This window comes from Corvus cornix, chromosome 1 (genome assembly GCF_000738735.6).
Source record: "Corvus cornix cornix isolate S_Up_H32 chromosome 1, ASM73873v5, whole genome shotgun sequence".
Classification (NCBI taxonomy): domain Eukaryota; kingdom Metazoa; phylum Chordata; class Aves; order Passeriformes; family Corvidae; genus Corvus; species Corvus cornix.
The window spans coordinates 23329976-23349740 of NC_046332.1; the positions used below are offsets into that span (position 1 = coordinate 23329976).

Consider the following 19765-nt stretch of genomic DNA (forward strand, 5'->3'; position numbering starts at 1 on the left):
ATCCCAGCTGGCATGGAATAGAAAATTTCCATAATATGGAGCTTTCCTAATCTCCAAAATAGGGATACACATCCAAACTGCCAACTGGGAATGGTCCCTGGACCACCCTGTGAGTTCCCACCATGTGCCCCAGAACGATTTAGGAGACTGGTACTTGGGCTGGGCCCAAAGCATGCCAGGAATTGCTTTAACAGTTGAAAAATGCAGGTTATGAGGTCCGAGTGCCTGGAAATGTTACTGACACTGTTATTTATTTAAACAGGTGAAGCCACGGTGTTCACATACCTCTTGATGTTGTCCTTGCATTTATAGGAGCTCTCCAAGCAAAATGAGGTCTCTCTTATAATGATTTGCCTTATTGCTCATTAAGCATGGTCACTACTTAATGTATTACACTCAGATTCTCTTTAGCTGCCCTTTTTGTTGGCACAGCAATACCACCCGCTTTCTGAAAGGTCAGGGCTTTTTCAGACAACAGTATCATTTGGATGCTTTCCTTAGATAACTGTTACACTAGCTCGTCCTTTTAATGAATACTTAAATTTATTCAAAGATCATAAACCTTGGTGAGCATCTTCAGTTTGGGTACATAATGGCTAGAGTATTCAGTGGGATTTTGATCACAGTTATTAAATCAAAATCTCTCCATGTTAATGAACAGCTTAGGAGAGAGAAAAGCTCCCATAGCATCACCACAGTCTTAGGCAATGCAGTCCTCTGCCTTTCACTTGTAATATAATCTGCAATATAACAGAGTTTGTTCTAGTGCAATAACTTTCCGCTCTCTTCTTCTCTTTCATTACCTTCTGTCACGTGGCCCAGAGTTGCCATCCATGGTAGTTACTGAGAAGACTGTTAATGACAAACAAAAGATGAGGAGAGAAAAAATCACTTATTTCTGTGAATCACAGTTTTGTCTAATGGCTTTCTAACACATACTTTTTCCATGCCTGACTCAAGATGTTAAGGAAATGAAAAATAGCCTTAATCACAGTAAGGGCTGTAGTTGGAAAATGAACCCCATTTATTGATGAGCTGTCCCATAATTCTCCCATAGAAGGGTGCTGCTATGCTCTCCAACCTGCACAGTGCGGATCCAAGTGAGACCAGGAAGAGTTATTAAGGAAAGCTTTTATCAGGAAGCTTAGGCTCACAGTGTTAGGGTCCACACCTTCATTGCGACACATGCAGGAAAATTTTAGGTGCCACGAAAACGAAAAGGTTGAAAACCACTTTTCCAAAATTGATAGCAATTACCAAATAGACAACCCCCAGAGGCACAATGGTTATCTCCTCAGATCTCATCTTCCTGGGTTTGGAACTAGAATTTCGATTTAGGCCCATCATGTTTTTCAACAGTATTGGCCCAATTAGTCTAATGAGAAATTTTATTGTTTGTTTTACTGTTGAATCGAAGGATTGAATATCTGGATTCTTTTTTTTAATGGGATAAGAAAGCTTGAAGGCTTTTTCTGATGGGATTTTTATAACCACCATGGAGATGAATGGTCAAGTGCCATGGAACATAATCTTGATCATATGCTGTTTCCAAGGAAACTCAGGATGGAGTTTCTAAAAGCCCTTTGTGTAGAACTGCAAAGCTACATCCCATCTCTGTCAGAAGTAAGGTCCCAGGATAGGACCATGACTCAGCTGAAGAACTACGTGCATCACCTAAAAGCAGAGTTGTAGGATAAATACCTAAGTGAAGAACATCATGTACTTGGTGCTTTGGGTCAAGTTGTGAACAGCAAACAGACATTTGTAGCCCATTAACCAAATGGTTAAGTTACTGCCACTTAATTTTCTTGAGCAGCAATCTGAGAGATGCAGGTCACTTCAAAAGAATGGAGATTGACAGGAGACTGCTGCCACCTGTACCAGGCAGTCAAAGACGCTGCTTCTCTGAGCCAGGCATGCAGCCGCTGTGGAGGGTGGTACCCACCAGCACTGCCTGTGGATCCTGGCCAAGAGAATGAAAAGCTGATTTAGCTGTATATTTGACTGTGTGGGCCACTGAAGGACAGCATTTAGCATTGTTTAAGGGAAGGCTGGGAAAAGGTTATGCAGGATGTTTGTGGCTGCTGACTTTTTATTATTTGAATAACACAAACACACCCTCACACACAAAAGTACTGTTCTAAGCAAAAAATGTAACATTTTCCCAATTCTTTTCCCTTCCTCCACGAAATTAATGGCTTTACCAGAGGCTTCAACCAGAAATCTTTCAATCTGTCCTACAGCATATTGGAATAGTTGCTGCAATACAACTTTTCTTAGTGTAGATGCAGCAAAATCAGTAGACAAGTACTTTATATTGTGCAGGAACAAGGAATAAACTGTAATAACATAAGATAGGTTTAAACAGGCATTAGCATCTCAATAGAAAGATAGAGATGATCCATGCATAATTTTCTATAAATAAAACTGGTTTAGAGGATAGTTGCTTGAAGGTCAGAGATACTGGTAGGATTTTTTATTATTTTTTTAACACAGCAAACTTCAGTCCAGAGGCCATCTTGTAAAATGTGCTAGTACCAGTCTGTAAGTTTTAAGTGGCCAGTCATCACTAATAGTAGCTGTTGGACAATAGAAATAAAAAGCATATCTTCTTGGAAAAAAAAGAAAAATAAACCAATTTCAGAAACTACTCCAGAGCTGATGGCAAAAGCAGAGGCTGGGAAACCAATTCTGAAACTTTGAAAGCCAAAATTGCTTAGAAGCATGGGGGAAGGACACATTTCCCCCTCTTCAACCTACCAAAGAAAAAAAAAATATAATAATTTGGTTAAGATTTTCAACAAAAAATGCTTATTGATGTATAATTTCCTGGCTAACAACAACAAAAAGGATTTTAATACTTTTAAATTTTTACCTCACAGTAATGTTTCTCAGTGAAAATATTGATAAAAGTGATATACAGAAAATACTAGAGGGGAAGGCAAAAAATAACAGATTTTTCAAATAACTTTCCTATTTAAAATGAAATACTGAAAAAAAAAAAACTTTCCCACATCTTATTAAAAAAAACAAAGCCAAAACCCAATTAACAGCACCCCTCCAAAAAAAAAAAAAAACCCAAACAAAACCCACACAACAAACAACAACAAAAAGATCTTTTAAAGATCTACCTAGTTTCAGATCACAACTGATACAGTAAAACTCACACTGAAAATCCTGGCTTCGTGCCATTAACAGAGCACAGGTGTCATATGCTGCTATGAAAAAAGTACATGTTTTTCGAGAAAGCTGCTATATTCTCATTGTACGGCTTCTGTGTAGATTTAAGGTCCAGCTGTTCCTGAAATATTTTAGTGCTGCTGCACAAAAGTCTGCCTAGACCCCATTAATAAGATCTCTGTATATCTGGAATCTTGAGTCACATGCTTTTTTGCTTGTGCAAAGATGTTTTCTGGTCTTGGTTGCTGTCATGCCAGCTAAAACACAACTGAAGATCCCAGAGTATCCCTGATCTGCAAATGCCGAACACAAGTGACAGGATGTGCTCTATGCAAGTCTGCCTCAACCTAGGAGCACAATACCAATTTTACCAGAGCCTGGCAGTCAGTTCTGGGCGTACAAAGTCTCTGTTTCCTCCAACAATTTACCAAAGCATTGAACTCTCAGGAATGACTTCCAGTTTTTATCACAAAATTATCTCCCTGCTCCTTGTTGTGCATGTTTCTGTTTTGTTTCTTCAGACCTGCTTTAATGAGTGTGTTTTCTAACTTTGCATCCTTGGAACAGGCCCAACAATCATGTTAAACGGTCTCTATCTCTCTGCGACATGGGATTAGTGCCAAAAACCACTCCTTGAGACTTAACAGCAACACAAACAAACAACAACCACAACAAACAAACCATAAACACCAAGGTGAGAGCTTTTAGTCAGGGCTCATACTCCAGTTGGTTGCCAGCTCCTTGCTTTCTGCTTCATCTTTTCTCTAAACTTTTATAACCCCTAATTGCCTGTAAAGCATTGCTTACCCCTATGGTGCTATATAAATGAAATAACAATGATGCTCTTGAATTAATTGGGTGCGTTTGCATACAATAGTCTTATAACATCCCTTCGTCTTTGTAAGACCCTCTCATGTGAGGCTGCAGATCCAATTGCCACAGGTAATTCAGTGTTAGATTGAAGGTGTATAGGAAGAACCTTATGTTTTTCTCTTATGGGCCCTTTGTGGGGAGAATATGTTTTAGTTCATTAAAGGTGCACATTAGGCAATTAACTTTCCATTTCTCATTTTTTCCTCCTTCTTACTCCTCAGGGTTACATGTCTCCTTACAAAACCCTGAATCTTATGGAGTTTTAGAGATTCCCATACATGCCTTTTTTTTTTTTTTAATTTGGCAGGGAATGAACCTCTCTCCCCAAGATATGACAACATATTAATCCATGGCCCAAAGACCATGCCAACAATGCACAAGTGGCAGCATCCACAAGTGAAGAGTAACAAAGCAGATGTACAGGTACCCTTGTGGTGCTCATTCAGTTATTGTGTCACTGGCCCAAGGACGCTATTCTCATTTTGAGGGTTTGACTCATGAGGAGAGCAGGCAGCAGCAGTGCCCTTGCTGGGTTGCTACCAGAGCTCAGATGCCTCGAGTCTTGCTGCTGACTCTGACAGTAACTATGGGCATGCTATGATATTTCTCTGTACCTAGATCTTGGGTTTGGCCCTCTATTTTTTTCAGCCTTAGTAAATAAGAGGTTAATCCGGCCATGAGTCCTTGCTGGCACTAGAACATGATGAAAGCTAAAGAAAAGTGGGAGCAATCCCTCTTAACCAGGCCTCTTACAGGTCCCTTATGACACCTAATGATGACTGTGATAAATAGCTTACAAGTGACTTCGACCATCTACAATTAATCAACACATCCCATAGTATAAGATCACAGCTCACTGGGGTGCAGGGTCATAGTCTGGTTCCCAAAAGAGTTTCTGAATAAGACTAATCCTATTCTTGCCACCTGGTTTCACAAGGGTCAGACAATAAAGGAGTCACTCATACGCTGGAAGCTCTCTGTCACTCAAGCAAGTGAGACTGACTTGCATGGGGGATGTAGCACACTGGGAATGCAAGGTGATCATTGCCAGCAGTATGGCAATGTCCTAAGTGTTGGCATTAACCACCCTCAGTAGAGTTGTTGGACCTGAGGAGCTATTTATTCATCAGGCATTGTCAGAGAAGTATGGGGAAACCTAAGATCAAAGACCTGCAGAGGTCACTGGAAAGATGTCACAGACTTTTCAGCTCCTACTCCGCAGACTGGAACCAGAGGAAAGGAAATGTAAGAGTCCTCTCTAAGTTCAGAATCCGTTTGGAGAATAACCATACAGATTCAAGGTAATGTCCAACATAAGAGACCACTAGGTTATTAAGATCCCTTTTTTTTGGAAAGTATGGTCTATTTTCTAATTTTTTTTTCTATTTCCATTACAAAATTCCCCATTGTCAGTTCCTCAATAATCTACTGCTTGTCTGGGCAGCTGCCATCTAAATCTACACCTTCCCTGCCCCTGTCTTCAGCAGCCTGACAGCTGATGCTGCAGATGGCCTCTTTTCCCTGCCTTCCTCTGCAAGACAGTTTTCAGATAAGCCCCCTGCAAAATGTGAGGGAGAAAGCCACAGAATAAGTGGCCGATGTACTGCTGAATAAATTTAGTAGCTAACTGTGAACATCTCTGCTATGACCTTCTTACAATTGTGACCACTGACAGTTTCATGGCAACCATAGCCACCTTTCGCCTTTAGTAGCAAATCTCTTCTGCTTAAGTTGAAGGATGGTTCTATTAGAGTCTTGTATTCTAAGTGTCATAGTACAAGCAACCTGCTTCCCATACAGCCCCAAAATATGCCATATTTTGCTTCATTGATTTCTCGAGTGAAGTTGTCGGGGAGGTGGAATCACACGCAGCCAGATACGGAGTCATTGTTCAGGCTTGCATTTGCCCTGAGATCACTGGGGATGCAATGCAGCAATCTCAGTTTTACAAGATGCTTGCAAGGCATAACCTCTTCAGGGCACTTATTGAAATGAAACTCTGCACAGAGAGGGAAAAGTTGTACAGATTAAATGCATTTTTATATGTTTTCCAATTCCTTATTCACCATGAACATCCTAGTGGTTTTTCAGAATACTCTCATCACTGTGTTCTATTTTCGCCATTTTAACCAATGAAAAAACAAAGCTTGATCCAAACTCCCTGAATGTCTAAACAGACTCATGAGATTTGTGACCAACGAAGGACTTGGAATCTACATTTCAAAATTTCTAGGACCTCATGGAACTTCCACACTTTATGCAATAGTGTTTTGAATGTTTGGGCCCAGCAACAGTATAGTAAAATCAAGTTTTCCAAGTGAGAGGAAGCTGTGTTTACTGCTGGACTGCCCCTCCTTTCCTCTCCAAGATGCTAACTTTTGAGTCTATTTACAATAGAAATGTGTGCTAGTCTAGGTAGGTCACAATATTTGTTGACTTTGCTGTTGCTGGGAAAAACTGCAGCATGGATGCTGCTCTCTTGGCAATAAAGTGCTACTGGTGGAAAAGAAGAAACCCTTCTACTTGGAGAAGAAATGAATCTTCTCTGTGAGAAGCACACCTTAAGGATCTGTTTCAGGGCTCTTTGTGGGTATAAAATAGGTGATCTTACGGATAGCTCTTGCACCTTTACATGCCTCAATTTCCCTACTTGTAAAATAGTAATAACGAGCTCTTGATTGACAGGTGAACAGAACTGTACAAAAATCAGTAATTTCTGTCATTCTGGTTGTGCCACTGGTGTATAACTGTCATGGACTTTGGGCCACAGATTATTAAAGTTTCTGGGAAGAGGGGAGGGCAAAAATAAACACCACAGGACCCCTTGGTATAGTGGAAAGTGTTGCTCTAGAGAAAAACCCGGTAGCCGTATCTTCTGGCTGATCAGGCAGACCCCTGGAGATAGTATCTTACCTAAGCTGCAGAAGAGGTTTTAGTTTAATACAGTTGTTCTCCTTATTCCCTACTCTCCTCTCCTCCCCTACCATTGATACATGGTCTGTGATTCCTTATAATAAATAAGATTTGCCAGCTCTTTGGGGAAATGGACTGTCTCTTTGCCTAGACTTGTGCAGCTTGTACAAGAGTATAAATAATAATAGTCATTAATGCTAATAATATGGTTTTTAACCTCCTGATCATCCTCTGTCTGATAAAATAGCTACAGAAAAGAAATCCTGCCTTAAAAAAGAAGCTAATGGCAGAGACTATTAACACTGCAAAGGCTAGGAGAGATCAGGTAGTGGCAAACTTAAAACTGTCTCCTAGTGTTTTTTGTTGAGTGAGAGTCTGCAAGTGCATCACAGACAATTTTTTTAAATAGTAGGTGAGCTGTAGGCTCTTCTCTGGCCAAAGTACTGTGTGTTTGTCTGTCTTTGCACCTGCTGTTAATTGCTTGAAATACCTTCTCAGCAGCCTTTTGCAGAGGATGTATCTCAACAGGTCTCATGAGGGCTCTGTATCACCCCTGCAGCACAAGTGATCAACAGTGGCAGGGGAAGGCACACAGACACTCAAAACAGAGCAAGCAAGGGAAAGGGATGACCTAGTGACTTTGCTGTAGAGGGAACCTGGATCAGAGGCCACTGAGAGTCTTTCAACTGCTTTCCAGTTGAGAGCCGATCTGTAGTGATTCATAGAAATGCGTGGAGCCCTGCCTACACAAAGATTACTCTCTGCACATTACTGAAACCCAAGCATTTTCATGTCACTCATAACAAGAAGTGTCTTCTGGGACCTGTGATTTAGCTCAATAGGTGAAGACCACCTCAATACAACCATGTTTGCATGTTTTCTGCTCTTCTGGGTAATGTCTACGAGGGTAGACTTGACTTCCCTTCCAAGTTGCACTGACATTATTGCTAGGATGGGCTAAAGACATAAATGAGGGGGGATTTGTAGGAAGAAGTACTATCAGTTATTTGACATTATATAGTTAAAAGTCTGGATACACTTTTGGGCATGCAAGCCCGTATGCCTGGAAAGCCTGTTTTGTTCTTTCAGCTATATTTTTCGGTTTAATAAAAGATATTGCCTCTTCCTACAAATCTTGCCTCACATTACTTGCCTTTCAAGTCTCTATCCACGGTAATTTCTGCACTGGAACTGTTAAAAAAAAATGTACAAATTGTTTCTTCCACTAATCATAAAGCATTCTCCCAGTCCCAAGTATCTTAAACAGCCAAACCCTTGCTTGTTCAAACTTTCAAAAATAAAAACAAAATCATAAAATTCCATCCTTGTGCACGAGACTACGTCTGAAAAACATTAGCGTGGGTGTTCATAATTTCAGGATGTTGTGAAGCATTGCAAGGAGACCCTTGCAATGGGAATGCTCCCATGGCTCAAGCTCTAGCTGCCTTCCAGACTGCTGAGTATGGATGCCCTGACGTAAAAAATCATCACAGAAAAACATGCTTTTCTGTATTTCTGTCCAGACAATGTCACACTGTCCACCCAAGTGCAGGTCAGCTATGCAGACAGTGAGATTGATGTCATTTGCCTCCCATATCTCATTTGGGTGATAGGCACAGCCTCGACAGTCATTTGGTTGGGACCTTCCTGTGTCAGGCGGATGAGCTGGAGCTCAGTCAGCCAGGCACAGGCAGCAAATGGCTACAATGTCCTTTCCTCCTTTGCCTAAACAACAAAGTACACATTTCAGGGGTGCCCAGGCATAAGGCAATCCTGTCTCTGAAGTCAACCCACAATTTATCTAGCAAAGTCAACAAGCCATAGCCTAAAGATGGAAGTACCAGCTGGGGAGCACGATGCTTGACTTGCTGGGACCATGGGTCAGGGAGCTGGGCTGCAACATCCAGCAGCTCCTCCCTGGCGGGCACAGAGCATTAATGGAGGGAAGCACAAGGTCCCCAGCTGTGACTAAAGACCGGAAAAGCAACAGCTGGGATAAAAGGCAGCTTCTGGGCAGAGCGAGGTGTGTGCTAGGGAAGCTGGGTGCTATGTCAAGGAAACATCTTTGGTAGAGTACTGCCTGGGGGAAGGTGCCCCGAGTCCCAGGAGGAGGGAGAAAGGTCTGAGCTGACAAGCTCTGGTGGAGATTTAAAGACCATGGGGCTGCAAAAACACTTCTTAAAAGGCCCTCTGTAGTGCTGAGGGATTCCTTGCACTTCTGTAGAAGCCAGTTAGTTCTGGATGTGGCAAGGGTTTTCTGGTGCAACTGCCTCTCTCTTTGGATTGTGAATTCCCTGCTGCTCAAAGGAGTTGAACAGAATTATTATTTTTATTCCCAGCTTGAAAGAGCTGACTCTTTTCCCACAGAAAACATGACAACTCAAAAAATTATCTGCCAAAGTTTGTTTTTTTGGGTGTTTTTTTTTTCCCCCCTGGGTGCTAGCCAATTTTCTTTTTCTTGTTGTCATTCACACTTGCAGATTTCCCATAAAATCTTACAAATGTTGAAAGAGCGGAGGCCCTTTCTGCAGAACTTTGTGTGTGTATTTCCTTAAAGACTGGTTTCTACATGCCCATGTTTCAGGCTTTCTCAGCATGGCCTGGGTGAGGCTCCCCTTGGAGAAGGAGTTGGCACCATGGATACAGTGTGGTAGACATGTTGATAGCATCTGTTATGCCATTTATTTTATGTTCTAATTATGCGACAACGTCAATGTGTGAATGTATACTGCTGGCAAGTGCTTTTTTGTGACATATCCTTTTATGTGACCCAACTTGTAAAGGAGGTGGGTCTGCTAAGGCTGATGCTAGAGAAACTCAGCCATTTGTGCTGTACCAGTTCATGCAACACATTCGTCTCCAAGAGTTCTCGGTTCAGTCCCCACTGCGTCACTGCACGGTTGTTGGAACTAAATGAGGGTTCTTTCCATCTCTTCCTTCCTTCCACCGCTCCTTGGCTGCTGTTGCTATCTCATTGGCTGGCTATTTCTGTGGATTTTCGTCTTAGGGAATTGCTATGTAGTCGTATGCAACCTTCCACAGTTGCTGGCCTGGCATTTATTTGTTCAAAAAAGCTACTTTCAGCTTGGAGTCTTGTGGAAACCCTGGTGGAAAATCTTCCCCTTCAAGAAGCCTCAAAAAGATACTCTGCCTTATTTGATGAGTTTCACAGGAAGACCGTAGAGAAGAGAAGAGGTGGGAAGGATAGTGGGGGACAGCAAGAAGCTGAGAGGGGGAAAAGGTGGGAATAAAGATGAGGAGTATGAAGAGTCAGAAAGGAAAGAGCAGGTGGAAAGTGTGGTTTGAGTAGAGTTGGCTTCTCTTGAATGTCAGGCTGAAGGCAAATGAGAAGCACAAATGCTGTTTCCTGTCTACATAAAGGAGCTTAATCAGGTGTGAGACTATTTATCATGGTCATGAGGCCCTTGCATCCCTTCTAAGAGAACTCACATTTCTGGACACTCTGCAGTCCTTGACCTTGGACAGCGGTGGGTTTCACAGAACCACATGACAAATGAGTAGTTCTTGCAGAGAGAACATCTCCTTCTACCCCCTTTCCCAAGATCATGTGCAGCACATGCCACAACACTCTTCTAAATCACACTGAAATTCACTATTTATCATAGATGCACTAGTCCAAAGCTATGCCATGAAACCCACAGACAGAACACTCAGTAAAACAAGTAGTAATACACATATGTCAGAGACAGACATACAGGACAGGACACTAAAACATCCAGAAAAAAACACTTCTGGGTAATCTATGGCTCTTACCTCCTGCTCACTTTACCAAGCTCTCTCAACTTAAAATTTCAGGAACGCTCATTCTCTTATGTAAACCCTGCAAAATTTGCATGGCCAACTGTGTTTCCAATACTACTTCTATTACAGTAAAAAAACCACTAAGCCTTTTGTTAATGCAACATTACATTTGCACAGTTAAATAACAGTAATTTGAAAAAATCTGTAATGGAAAAGTTAAAAGTTCCTCCATCAACTTTAGCATGCCTGCTTGAGAAGTATTTAATGGTAGGTTTGGGATAGAAACTTGGAAGAGAAAATATTATGTGTGTGCTGCACAATCAAGTTAATATTGATATTGCTTGAAGTGACTAAAGCTAAGATGAAATAGAAATGAAAGTGTGAGTGCTTAAACAGTTAATAGCACAAAGCACATTTATTTATTAAAAAATGGACAAGCATCCATGCTCAGTGCATCTAAATGCATTCACTCAGCCCTAATGAAACACTTTCACTATGCATTAAAAGTAGCTGGCTTTCAATCAGTCAGAGCTCTGTCAGAATTCAACCTTTTTTTTTTTTTTTTTAAATACAGGATTGTAGATGCTCTTCTACTGCTGGCATTTCATTGGTTCGTTTGGCATTTGAATACTGGGTGAAGCGGAAAGATTGCAGTACTTTAAAAAGAAAGGACTGCTGTGTGTTTTGGGGTTTGGTTGGTTGTTTCGTTGTTGTTTGTTTTTCTTAATGTGTGGGGGATTTAGGGAGAGTTGAGCGTAATTCTTTATTCAGATTTTGCCCTCACAATATGTAGGTAGCTGAGAGATTTGGGCAGAGGAAAATGGACTCACTTTTGGCTGGAGACCAATCCCAGAGAACTTCAGCCCACAGAATCTGATACTCCTGCTCATATTTAGTAGTCTAATGTCCCGAGTAACCCCATTGGTATGACTCAGCATGAGCAAGGGAGCCAAAATCCAGTCCTGAATGTTTTTGAAGGTTAGGAGGATGTCAAATACGTAGTAAGAAGTAGCTGCTTATCCTTTCAGTCATGCCAGCTTCTCCAGGGAAGTGTAAGGAGAGAGAGCTGCTTCCTTTGTGTCTTTTCTCTGGGCTTGTAACTATCGCTGCCCATTCTGGATAGGAACAATACTGGGTTCAGCATTATCTCCCACACATCCCTATGGAATTTATGGAGCAGAGATACAGTTCTACTATTATTTATGATTACTTATTACAAAATATAATGTTAATTATTATAATACATATAATATTGATTAATAATTAACACAAGACTAATTACTATGCTATATTATTAATTACTGGAATAAATATAAATTGCTATCATAAGTATTTTAATAAATGTTGTGGCATTTCAGTACCTAAAGGGGACCTATAAGAATGATGGGGACAAATTTTTAGCAGGGCTAGTTGCAATAGAACATGGAAAATGTTTTAGATGGAAGCAGGGTTGATTCAGATTTTTTTTTTCAGGCCATGGCATATTCATATCCAAAGTCTGAGATGGTCATGTGGTTGAGAGCTACATATATGGGATCATCCACGGGATCTGTAGGTAAAGTAGACTCTGAATGGTTGCATAAGGATCTGGTTAAAGTGGGAAGGCTGTGGGACCTTGTAGGATTATGTGCAGGAGGATGGGAGGTGAGGTTATGTATGTGGCTGTGGGTAGCTGGGAAGCTGGGATAGGTAGCAGGTGAATTTTGGTGCCATATATGGGTATCGCGGTATCCTGCAGTGCTAGGGAGGAGAAGAGAGATCCAGGAATTGTGCAGCAAGATTGATTTATTTAATTATTTTACAACTCTTTTACAGACTTTTTTCTTCATAGTCTAACTGGACAAAGGATCAGCCACCCCTTGGGGTGATTGGCTAAAATCCTAAAACATCCATTGTCAAAATATTTTTCTACTGTACCATAAACAAAGCTCTGCAAGGCCACAGGTGTTCATAGTTTATAGAACTCTGCTATTATCTTCCATGAGAGAGGAAAAAATCTCACAGGACTGAAAGAAGCAAGAGAAATTCTTGCTAGCAGCATATTTGTATCCACATATGGGAGCTGAGGAGATTTGTGAAACAGAACAAATGCATATAATGCTGTGTATAATATCAGATGTAGATGGTGAGCACTGAGGTAATGGATCACAAAGGTATAGGGCAAATGTAAAAAGGAATGCTGAGCACGTGGACAGTCGTGTCAGAAATGTATAGAGCTGCTGTGGTGTTAAGGTGCTGGCCTAGCTGGTCCCTGAACCCTAGCTAGATGTTTGTGAGGATTTCTGCAAAAAACCCCAAAAACTTCTACTTCAAGCCCACCAACTTATTGTCACCACTTGATTTTGGCATGCTAAGTTCCAAATGCATCTTGAGTGCCAAGCTTATTTTTGACTGTGCTCTCTTTCAGACCATGCTCTCTTGGTATCTGTGGTAGTTGGATGCTGGCTGGCCTCCAGGTGCTCACCAAAGTTGCTCCATCACCCCTCCTCAGCTGGACAGGGGGAGAAAAAATACAGTAAAAAGCTTGTGGGTCAAGATAAGAACAGGGGGAATCACTCCCCAAGTACAGTTAGAGGCCAAACAGATTCAACTTGGGGAAAACTCATTTAATTTGTTACCGATCAAGTCAAAGCTGTATAATAAGAAGTAAACCCAAATCTTAAAAATATCTTTCCCACACTCCTCCCTTCCTCCTGGGCTTAACTTCACTCCTCATTTTCTCTCCCTCCTCCCTCGCAGTGGCGCAGGGGAACAGGGAATAGGGCCTGAGATCACTTCATCATAGCTGTCTCTGCTGCTCCTCCCTCCTCAGAGGGACGATCTTCACACTCTTCTGCTCCAGTGGGATCCCTCCAACAGGACACAGCCCTCCATGAACTTCTCCAATATGAGTCCTTCCCACAGGCCACAGTTCTTCACAAACCGCTCCAGTGTGGGTCCCCCACAGGGTCACAAGTCCTGCCAGCAAACCTACTCCAGTGTGGGATCCTCTCTCCATGGGGCCACAGGTCCTGCCAGGAGTGTGCTCCAGCGTGGGCTTCCCATGGGGTCACAGCCTCCTCCAGGCATCCACCTCCTCCAGCAAGGGGTCCTCCATGGGCTGCAGGTGGATAACTGATCTATCCGGAACCTCCACAGTATTCATCCCAGGCTGCAGGGGAATCTCTGCTCCAGTGCTCGTAGTACTTCCTCCCCATCCTTCTCCACCAACCTGGGTGTCTGCAGGGCTATTTCTCTCACATATTCTCACTCCTCTCTCCTGGCTGCTGCTGCACAGCTTCCACCCCCTTCTTAAATATGTTATTCCAGAGGTGTTACTACCATTGTTGATTGGCTCAGACTTGGCCTGTGGTGGGTTTGTCTTGGAGCTCTCTGGCCTTGGCACTATCAGACATAGAGAAAGCTCCTGGCAGCTTCTCACAGAAGCCCACCCCCACCAAAACCTTGCTGTGTAGACTCAATGCATTATCAGAGGATGAAAACCATCTGAAACGGAAACCACAAAAAAGAAGCATGCTCTTCATTGACTAGAGTCAGTTGACTTTAGTCCACTCTAATATTTTTAGTTTGATTTCCTTGGGAAGTGAAGCCTAGCTGATAGTACATGTGTATCTGTTTGTCCATATGTTGTTCTTCCTCCTAATAACTTTTCAGTGCAACCAATTTCAACCACATTTAAAAGAGGGCGGAAGGCTAAAAAGTAACTTATTCCTGTATGTCTCTTAAAAACTGGTGATTAGGTAATGCTCCACTCCCTCCATAGGGGAAAACATGTGAGTTATGTAGGTGGTACATGGCAGCAGCCAACCAGGCTAAGGCAAGTGTTGCCTTGTGTTTTTTCTTTCATTTTGGTCCACTAGGAAGCAAGACTAGCCATAGCATGGATTTCTGATTCCTACAGGAGGTTTCACAGGGGGCATGATGGGATCTGGCTTTTATTAGAGCAGGGGGATTTTTGAGGCAGCAGACAGGAACCCACGGGGAGGCAGGCTTGGTGTGTTCTGTTCACAGAACAGCTTGCTCTACAGCAGTCTAATAAGAAACACTTCTGAAACGGCATCATTAGTGATGAGAATCCTACAGACCTTCCCTACATGTGGACACTCACCTTTGCTTACCCACACCCTCAATGTGTAAACTGAAGATTTGTGTCCTTTAGTGTTGACATCCTCATAGGCTGCCTGGTGACCACAATGAAGGCCACAATGTGGCCTGAAGAGGGGCCACAGGGCTGGGTGGGCAGTCCAGCTGGGCTGTCACGCTGTGTCCCAGGGACTGGCCTCAGAAGCTGTGCACTCACACTCCCTCCACGTCCCCAGCTGCGAAAGGACACCCTTTTGTGAAATGCCTGGAGAGAGACTGATGAAAAGCCCTGTGTGAATGTTAAGCGGTACATTGTTACTGGTGTTCCTCTGACTGGAGGCAATTATTTTAGGGGGAAATGGAGCTACAGGAGCTAACTACTCCTTGAGAAAAAAAGTTGGTACTACATATGGCAGGAGGAACCTGTATTTGAAGGGAGAAGGGTTGTGGGAGAAGCCTTCTGTGAGCAAATGATTGTTTTTCAAGCTGTATTTCCCTTACAGAAGGATTCTTTCTGGTCCCTCTGAAATTGTGCAGAAGTCACAGGAGATCCAGCAAAGATTAATGCAGACTGATGCTTGCTATTTTTTCCTGGAGGCCTTGGCAGCTCTGTAATTACAGTCGGTGTGTCTGAATCTCCCTCTGGCCCCTGTGTACTGCCCGGCAGTGACACCAGCATCAGAGAGACCCTTGCTTCAGAATTTGTCAAGCAGAACTCTGCTGAGAAACCAAACCTGCCCTGCCGTGCTTCTTGTTGTGGCGATGAGGAATATTCCTTCGCTGAATTGCCTCCCCATGTGCACTGGAGCTGGAACCTCAGGGGCTCTTGAGCCCAGAATGGCTCATAGACTGTGATCCAAGAGATACATTTGTAGAGGAATGAGGGAACCATATTTCTATAGCATAACGTATATGTAGTTATATATATATAAATGAAATAAATGAGCTGGCTTGCAACACTAGGTGGCAGAGGTGGGATCTGTTCTGCTCTGAGCGCTGTCCTATAAGGCATTGCTTGTTTAAGTACAGTCGCATTTAGTTGGAGCTGCAGGAGAGAGACAGAGAGATTCTCTGTGTTTACAGCCAGCCCAGGCTACGGTGGAGCATCCAACCTGGCCCTCCCTTTCTCCAGCACTTGAAGGGGAGAGTGCGAGGTTATTTGGGAATCTGGCCACCGCGGGTCAGCTTGCACTGTGACTGGATTGTCAGAGCTGGCAAAGCAGAGCCCAGAGGGACTGAAGGGAGACACGAATCCCATTTTCTTCGAGAAGAGAGAAGAGGGGGGAAAAAAAAAAAAAAAAGATAAATTGAGAGAGAGAGAGAGAAGCGAAGAGACGGAGAAAAAGGCAGAGGAAGCGGAGCGAGTGAGAGAGAAGCATGAGGACCTACTGGCTGCACAGTATCTGGGTGCTGGGATTCTTCCTGTCCCTCTTCTCCTTGCAAGGTATGTGGTGAGTTCTTTCTTGCAACCTCCTCAAACCCTTCTGCTTTAATTGGGGCTGATGGACTGAGGATGGCCTGAAACATGGAGCTGGAAGCTGGAGCTTCCTCTCCCCCCCTTTTCCCCTCCAAACCTCCCCCCCCACCCCCCCCTTGCCTCAGGAAATAAGCCAAGGAGAGATCGCTGCTGGTGAATCCTATGGTTAGAGGGCACTGCATGTGACTGACTTTGCTGCTGTATTTATGCTTTTGCAGAAGGGGAGTTGGTGGGGGGAGTACAGTTAAGATTTGCGAAGGAAAAGAGTGGTGGGTGAAGGTGGGTATCCCCTCCATCCACAACCGCTGTTTCTCGGCACTTTGGGTCACAAGTACTGATTCTCCTCAATTCTTTACCTTCCTGAGGAGATAAGTGTTAAGTTTCTTTTGTTTTTTGTTTGTTTGTTTGTTTGTTTTGTTTTGTGGGTTTTTTATTTTTTTTTTATTTTGGTTTTGTCCAGAGAGGGGGAGGTTAGAGGAATCTCTATGCCTCTGGTCTGTCTGCGAAAACACTATGTCCTTCCCCTCTATACCAGGGGGAAAAAAAAAGGAGAGAGAGAGTGATGGAGGAAAGACAGGAGAAGAAAATTTGTTGGGTATGGGGTTTTGTTCAGTGGAGAATTGCCAGCTGGGTTTCTTGCTTTAAGAGCCAAGTGTGAGTATGGAATTTAGTTCGAAGTGATGACAGGCATGTTAGCTGGTTTTGAGATGCTTTCTGTAAACAGGAGTTAAGGGTTAATGCATTCCATGCTGTATGTATTAATACATGTCACACATGTCCATATAATCATAGCCTTCAAAACTGCAGCTTGTGCATGATCCACACTCACTCACACACATCTGTGGTCCTTCATGAACACACACACGCACACACACACACACTCTCAGGGATGTAGCAGGCAAGATGAATAAACTCACTCTGGCACATACAGTTCTAGCTCCCTAGCACATGCAGTTCCTGGAGAGTCTGCTTCTCTTGTGCTCATGTTCTCCCTTCCCATTGTCCCCCCTCCCTCCTTCAAGCCTCCATCCTGATCACTAGTGTTCGAGGTTGCTTGCATATTAAAATCCCTTGCCTATCCTGCTGCACTAGCCTTGTAAGCCAGTGTGTGCACACATATACACACACATAGGTGAATATATAACTAAAGAACATAGATGTACTCTATCTGGCCTACTCTGTGCCTCACAGTCTTGCATTCGCAGTGAGCTGCACCCTCAGAGCGCATCTCGCTCACACACAGCTTTTTACACAGTGCTTTTTTATCACTCTAGTACATATTAGTGCAGGAGTGCCGTGCATGGAGATATGCCAGTCACAGCATCCTCACTTCCCCTTAGCTCCTACTTTTACACACAGTCTTGCATGCACTGTTCTCTTCTATTTTTTGTCTACTAAGCAAATTCCCGTACAGGCAGGCTCCCTGTCACACACATGCTTTCTATTGCAGCCTCACACCTGTCACTCCTGCAAGCCCTCACTATGAAATCCCTCATTTTTTGCCACCTTCTCACATTTACTGAGTGCTCCTTTTCATACAGTCTCACTTCTCCCATTTCTGGGTCTCATACACACGCTTTTCACTGTCACATATTTTCGCTCAACTTACACTCTCTGAAGTCTGGACTGTGAATCCAACACCAGCACCTTCCAGCTGACTTCCTTCCTTGCTGTGAAGTGGCTATTTCTGACAGGGAAGGAGGATTTTTTCCAGCACGTAGGTTGTACATGGGGTAAGAGGAGAATCGATACCTGTGTAACATAAGTAGATAATGTCAGCAATGAAGTTGTGTAGCTTGATGTGAACTTCCCCCTGCCCTGGAGGATTACACAGAGAGCTGTCAAGAAAGATGGACATTGGTAAATCACGTTGACTCTGACCATTGCCTGTCTTTCTGATGCATGCTTCCATAGACCACGACGCTTGCTCCACGCAGTGTTTTCAAGTCACAAGCCTTCCCTGAGTTGTGGCCAGAGCATCCCGATGCTAGCACAGCCAGGATCTGTTTCGGTCTGTCCTTATAGATGGAGCTCATGCCAGGGTACAGGCATGGCCAGGCTTTTACCTTCTGTTTTAATGAGTTAGTATTGCCACAGTTGTATCAGCCACATCTATTCTCGTTTTGAAGGCTTCAGGGAAAGTCTTTTGAGGTCTGTGTTATCACGTACGCTCTGAGAAGGCAGAGGCAATACAGTTGCCCTCCCTAGGTTTTGAGATGGGATAGGGTGGTGTGGTGTTGTCTGAGTGTTTGCAAACCTGGAGATGCTTTTTCTACTGCTCCCAAAATTCTGGCATGAAATAAACCAGAGCACTGCTGAATCTAGTTTCATAGCAGTAATTTCCTTTCTCTGATCTGAAGGGTGAAAGAATGGGGAAGCAGGAATACCGGGGCTGCATGGGAGGAGCAGGGCACTACCTGAAGCAAGCCTGAAGATATTTGAAGGAGTTAAAAAGGAGTGGGAAAGTATTGTGTCCTTAAAAAGATCCAACAAACCAACAAAAACCCCCTGCAATATTTCTTTCAAATTATTTGTCTTTCACTGAAAGCCGTGGTAACAAGCCTTGAACACTCCTCTAACCCTGCTGAGCACAACTCTGTGGAGCTCTTACCCCAGGAAATGGCAGTGTCGGCTTTGACAGGCAGCAGCCCCAGTCAGAACGCTTCCAAGACCTCGGTGAGCACATCCCTCCAGAGCCAGACAGCTGAGCCTACACCTCTGCGAGCTATCCAAAACTTGTCCGTGCCATCTCTCCCCTTTCCTCGCTGTCCACTTGGGGGTGTACCGGCGAACGCAAAAGCAGCTCGTCTTTCTCCGCTCTCCCAAAGCCACCAGGCGTGGGGGAGAAGGGGAGCGCTGCTGGCACTGCCGGGCCGAGCCGAGGCTGAATAGCAGGCACTGGGGTGCAGGGAGGAAGCGCAGCTGAGCCTGGCAGGAGAGCGGTGGCTCCTCGGTGCCAAGCGGCCAGCGCAGGCTGCCTCCTCCAGCGCCGCTGCCAGGCAGGATGCCAAGGGCTGCCTGTCCCCCGCCTGCCTGGCCTCAGGGGCTTTGGCACGGAGTCAGCCTTTGCTCCTTCCCCCCTAGGTTAGATGCTCCAAGTCCTGCACAGAGGATTTTATTTTATTCCCCCCCCCCCCCCGATCACTAGATTTCCTCAATTTTGTGGCTTAGGATTCTTGCGTTTTTCTCTGCTGCTGCACTTCCAGTCCCCTTTGGGAGGCAGGTGGCTCGGAGGCGGGATGGTTGTTCCTCCTGCATGGTGCACTGGCCTTCCTGCCCTGTGGGGGCCGGAGGAATAAAAGTACCTACACAGCCCAGCACTGCTGGTGGGTGGGATTTTCTAGGATTTTCTAGTGGCATGCTGCAGCTTCTCCCTCAAATGGTTTCGTTTCTTAGCACAATGTACCTCAAAGCTTCTGAAAGAGATCAGATTGTTGAATTGGACTGTAAAGATAAATTTTTCTTTTCCTTTTTTTT

At 43.8% G+C, this 19765-nt stretch overlaps 1 protein-coding gene and 1 long non-coding RNA gene across 2 annotated transcripts in view; one reads left to right on the plus strand and one right to left on the minus strand.

The window, feature by feature from the left end:
- Nucleotides 1–15983: 15983 nt before the first annotated feature.
- On the minus strand, nt 15984–19195 carry LOC104687062. The gene is made up of 3 exons (XR_751464.3): nt 18900–19195; nt 17898–18040; nt 15984–16072 (listed from the first exon to the last, which is right to left on the minus strand). It is a non-coding gene; the product is annotated as an uncharacterized LOC104687062 (long non-coding RNA).
- LOC104687061 (limbic system associated membrane protein) overlaps nt 16066–19765 on the plus strand; it is a 1003034-nt gene continuing 999334 nt past the window's right edge. Inside the window, exon 1 of the mRNA XM_010395986.4 lies at nt 16066–16255. Within this exon, the coding sequence (XP_010394288.1) occupies nt 16189–16255 (67 nt within the window). The 5' untranslated portion in view covers nt 16066–16188. The remainder of the gene's footprint in view (nt 16256–19765) is intronic.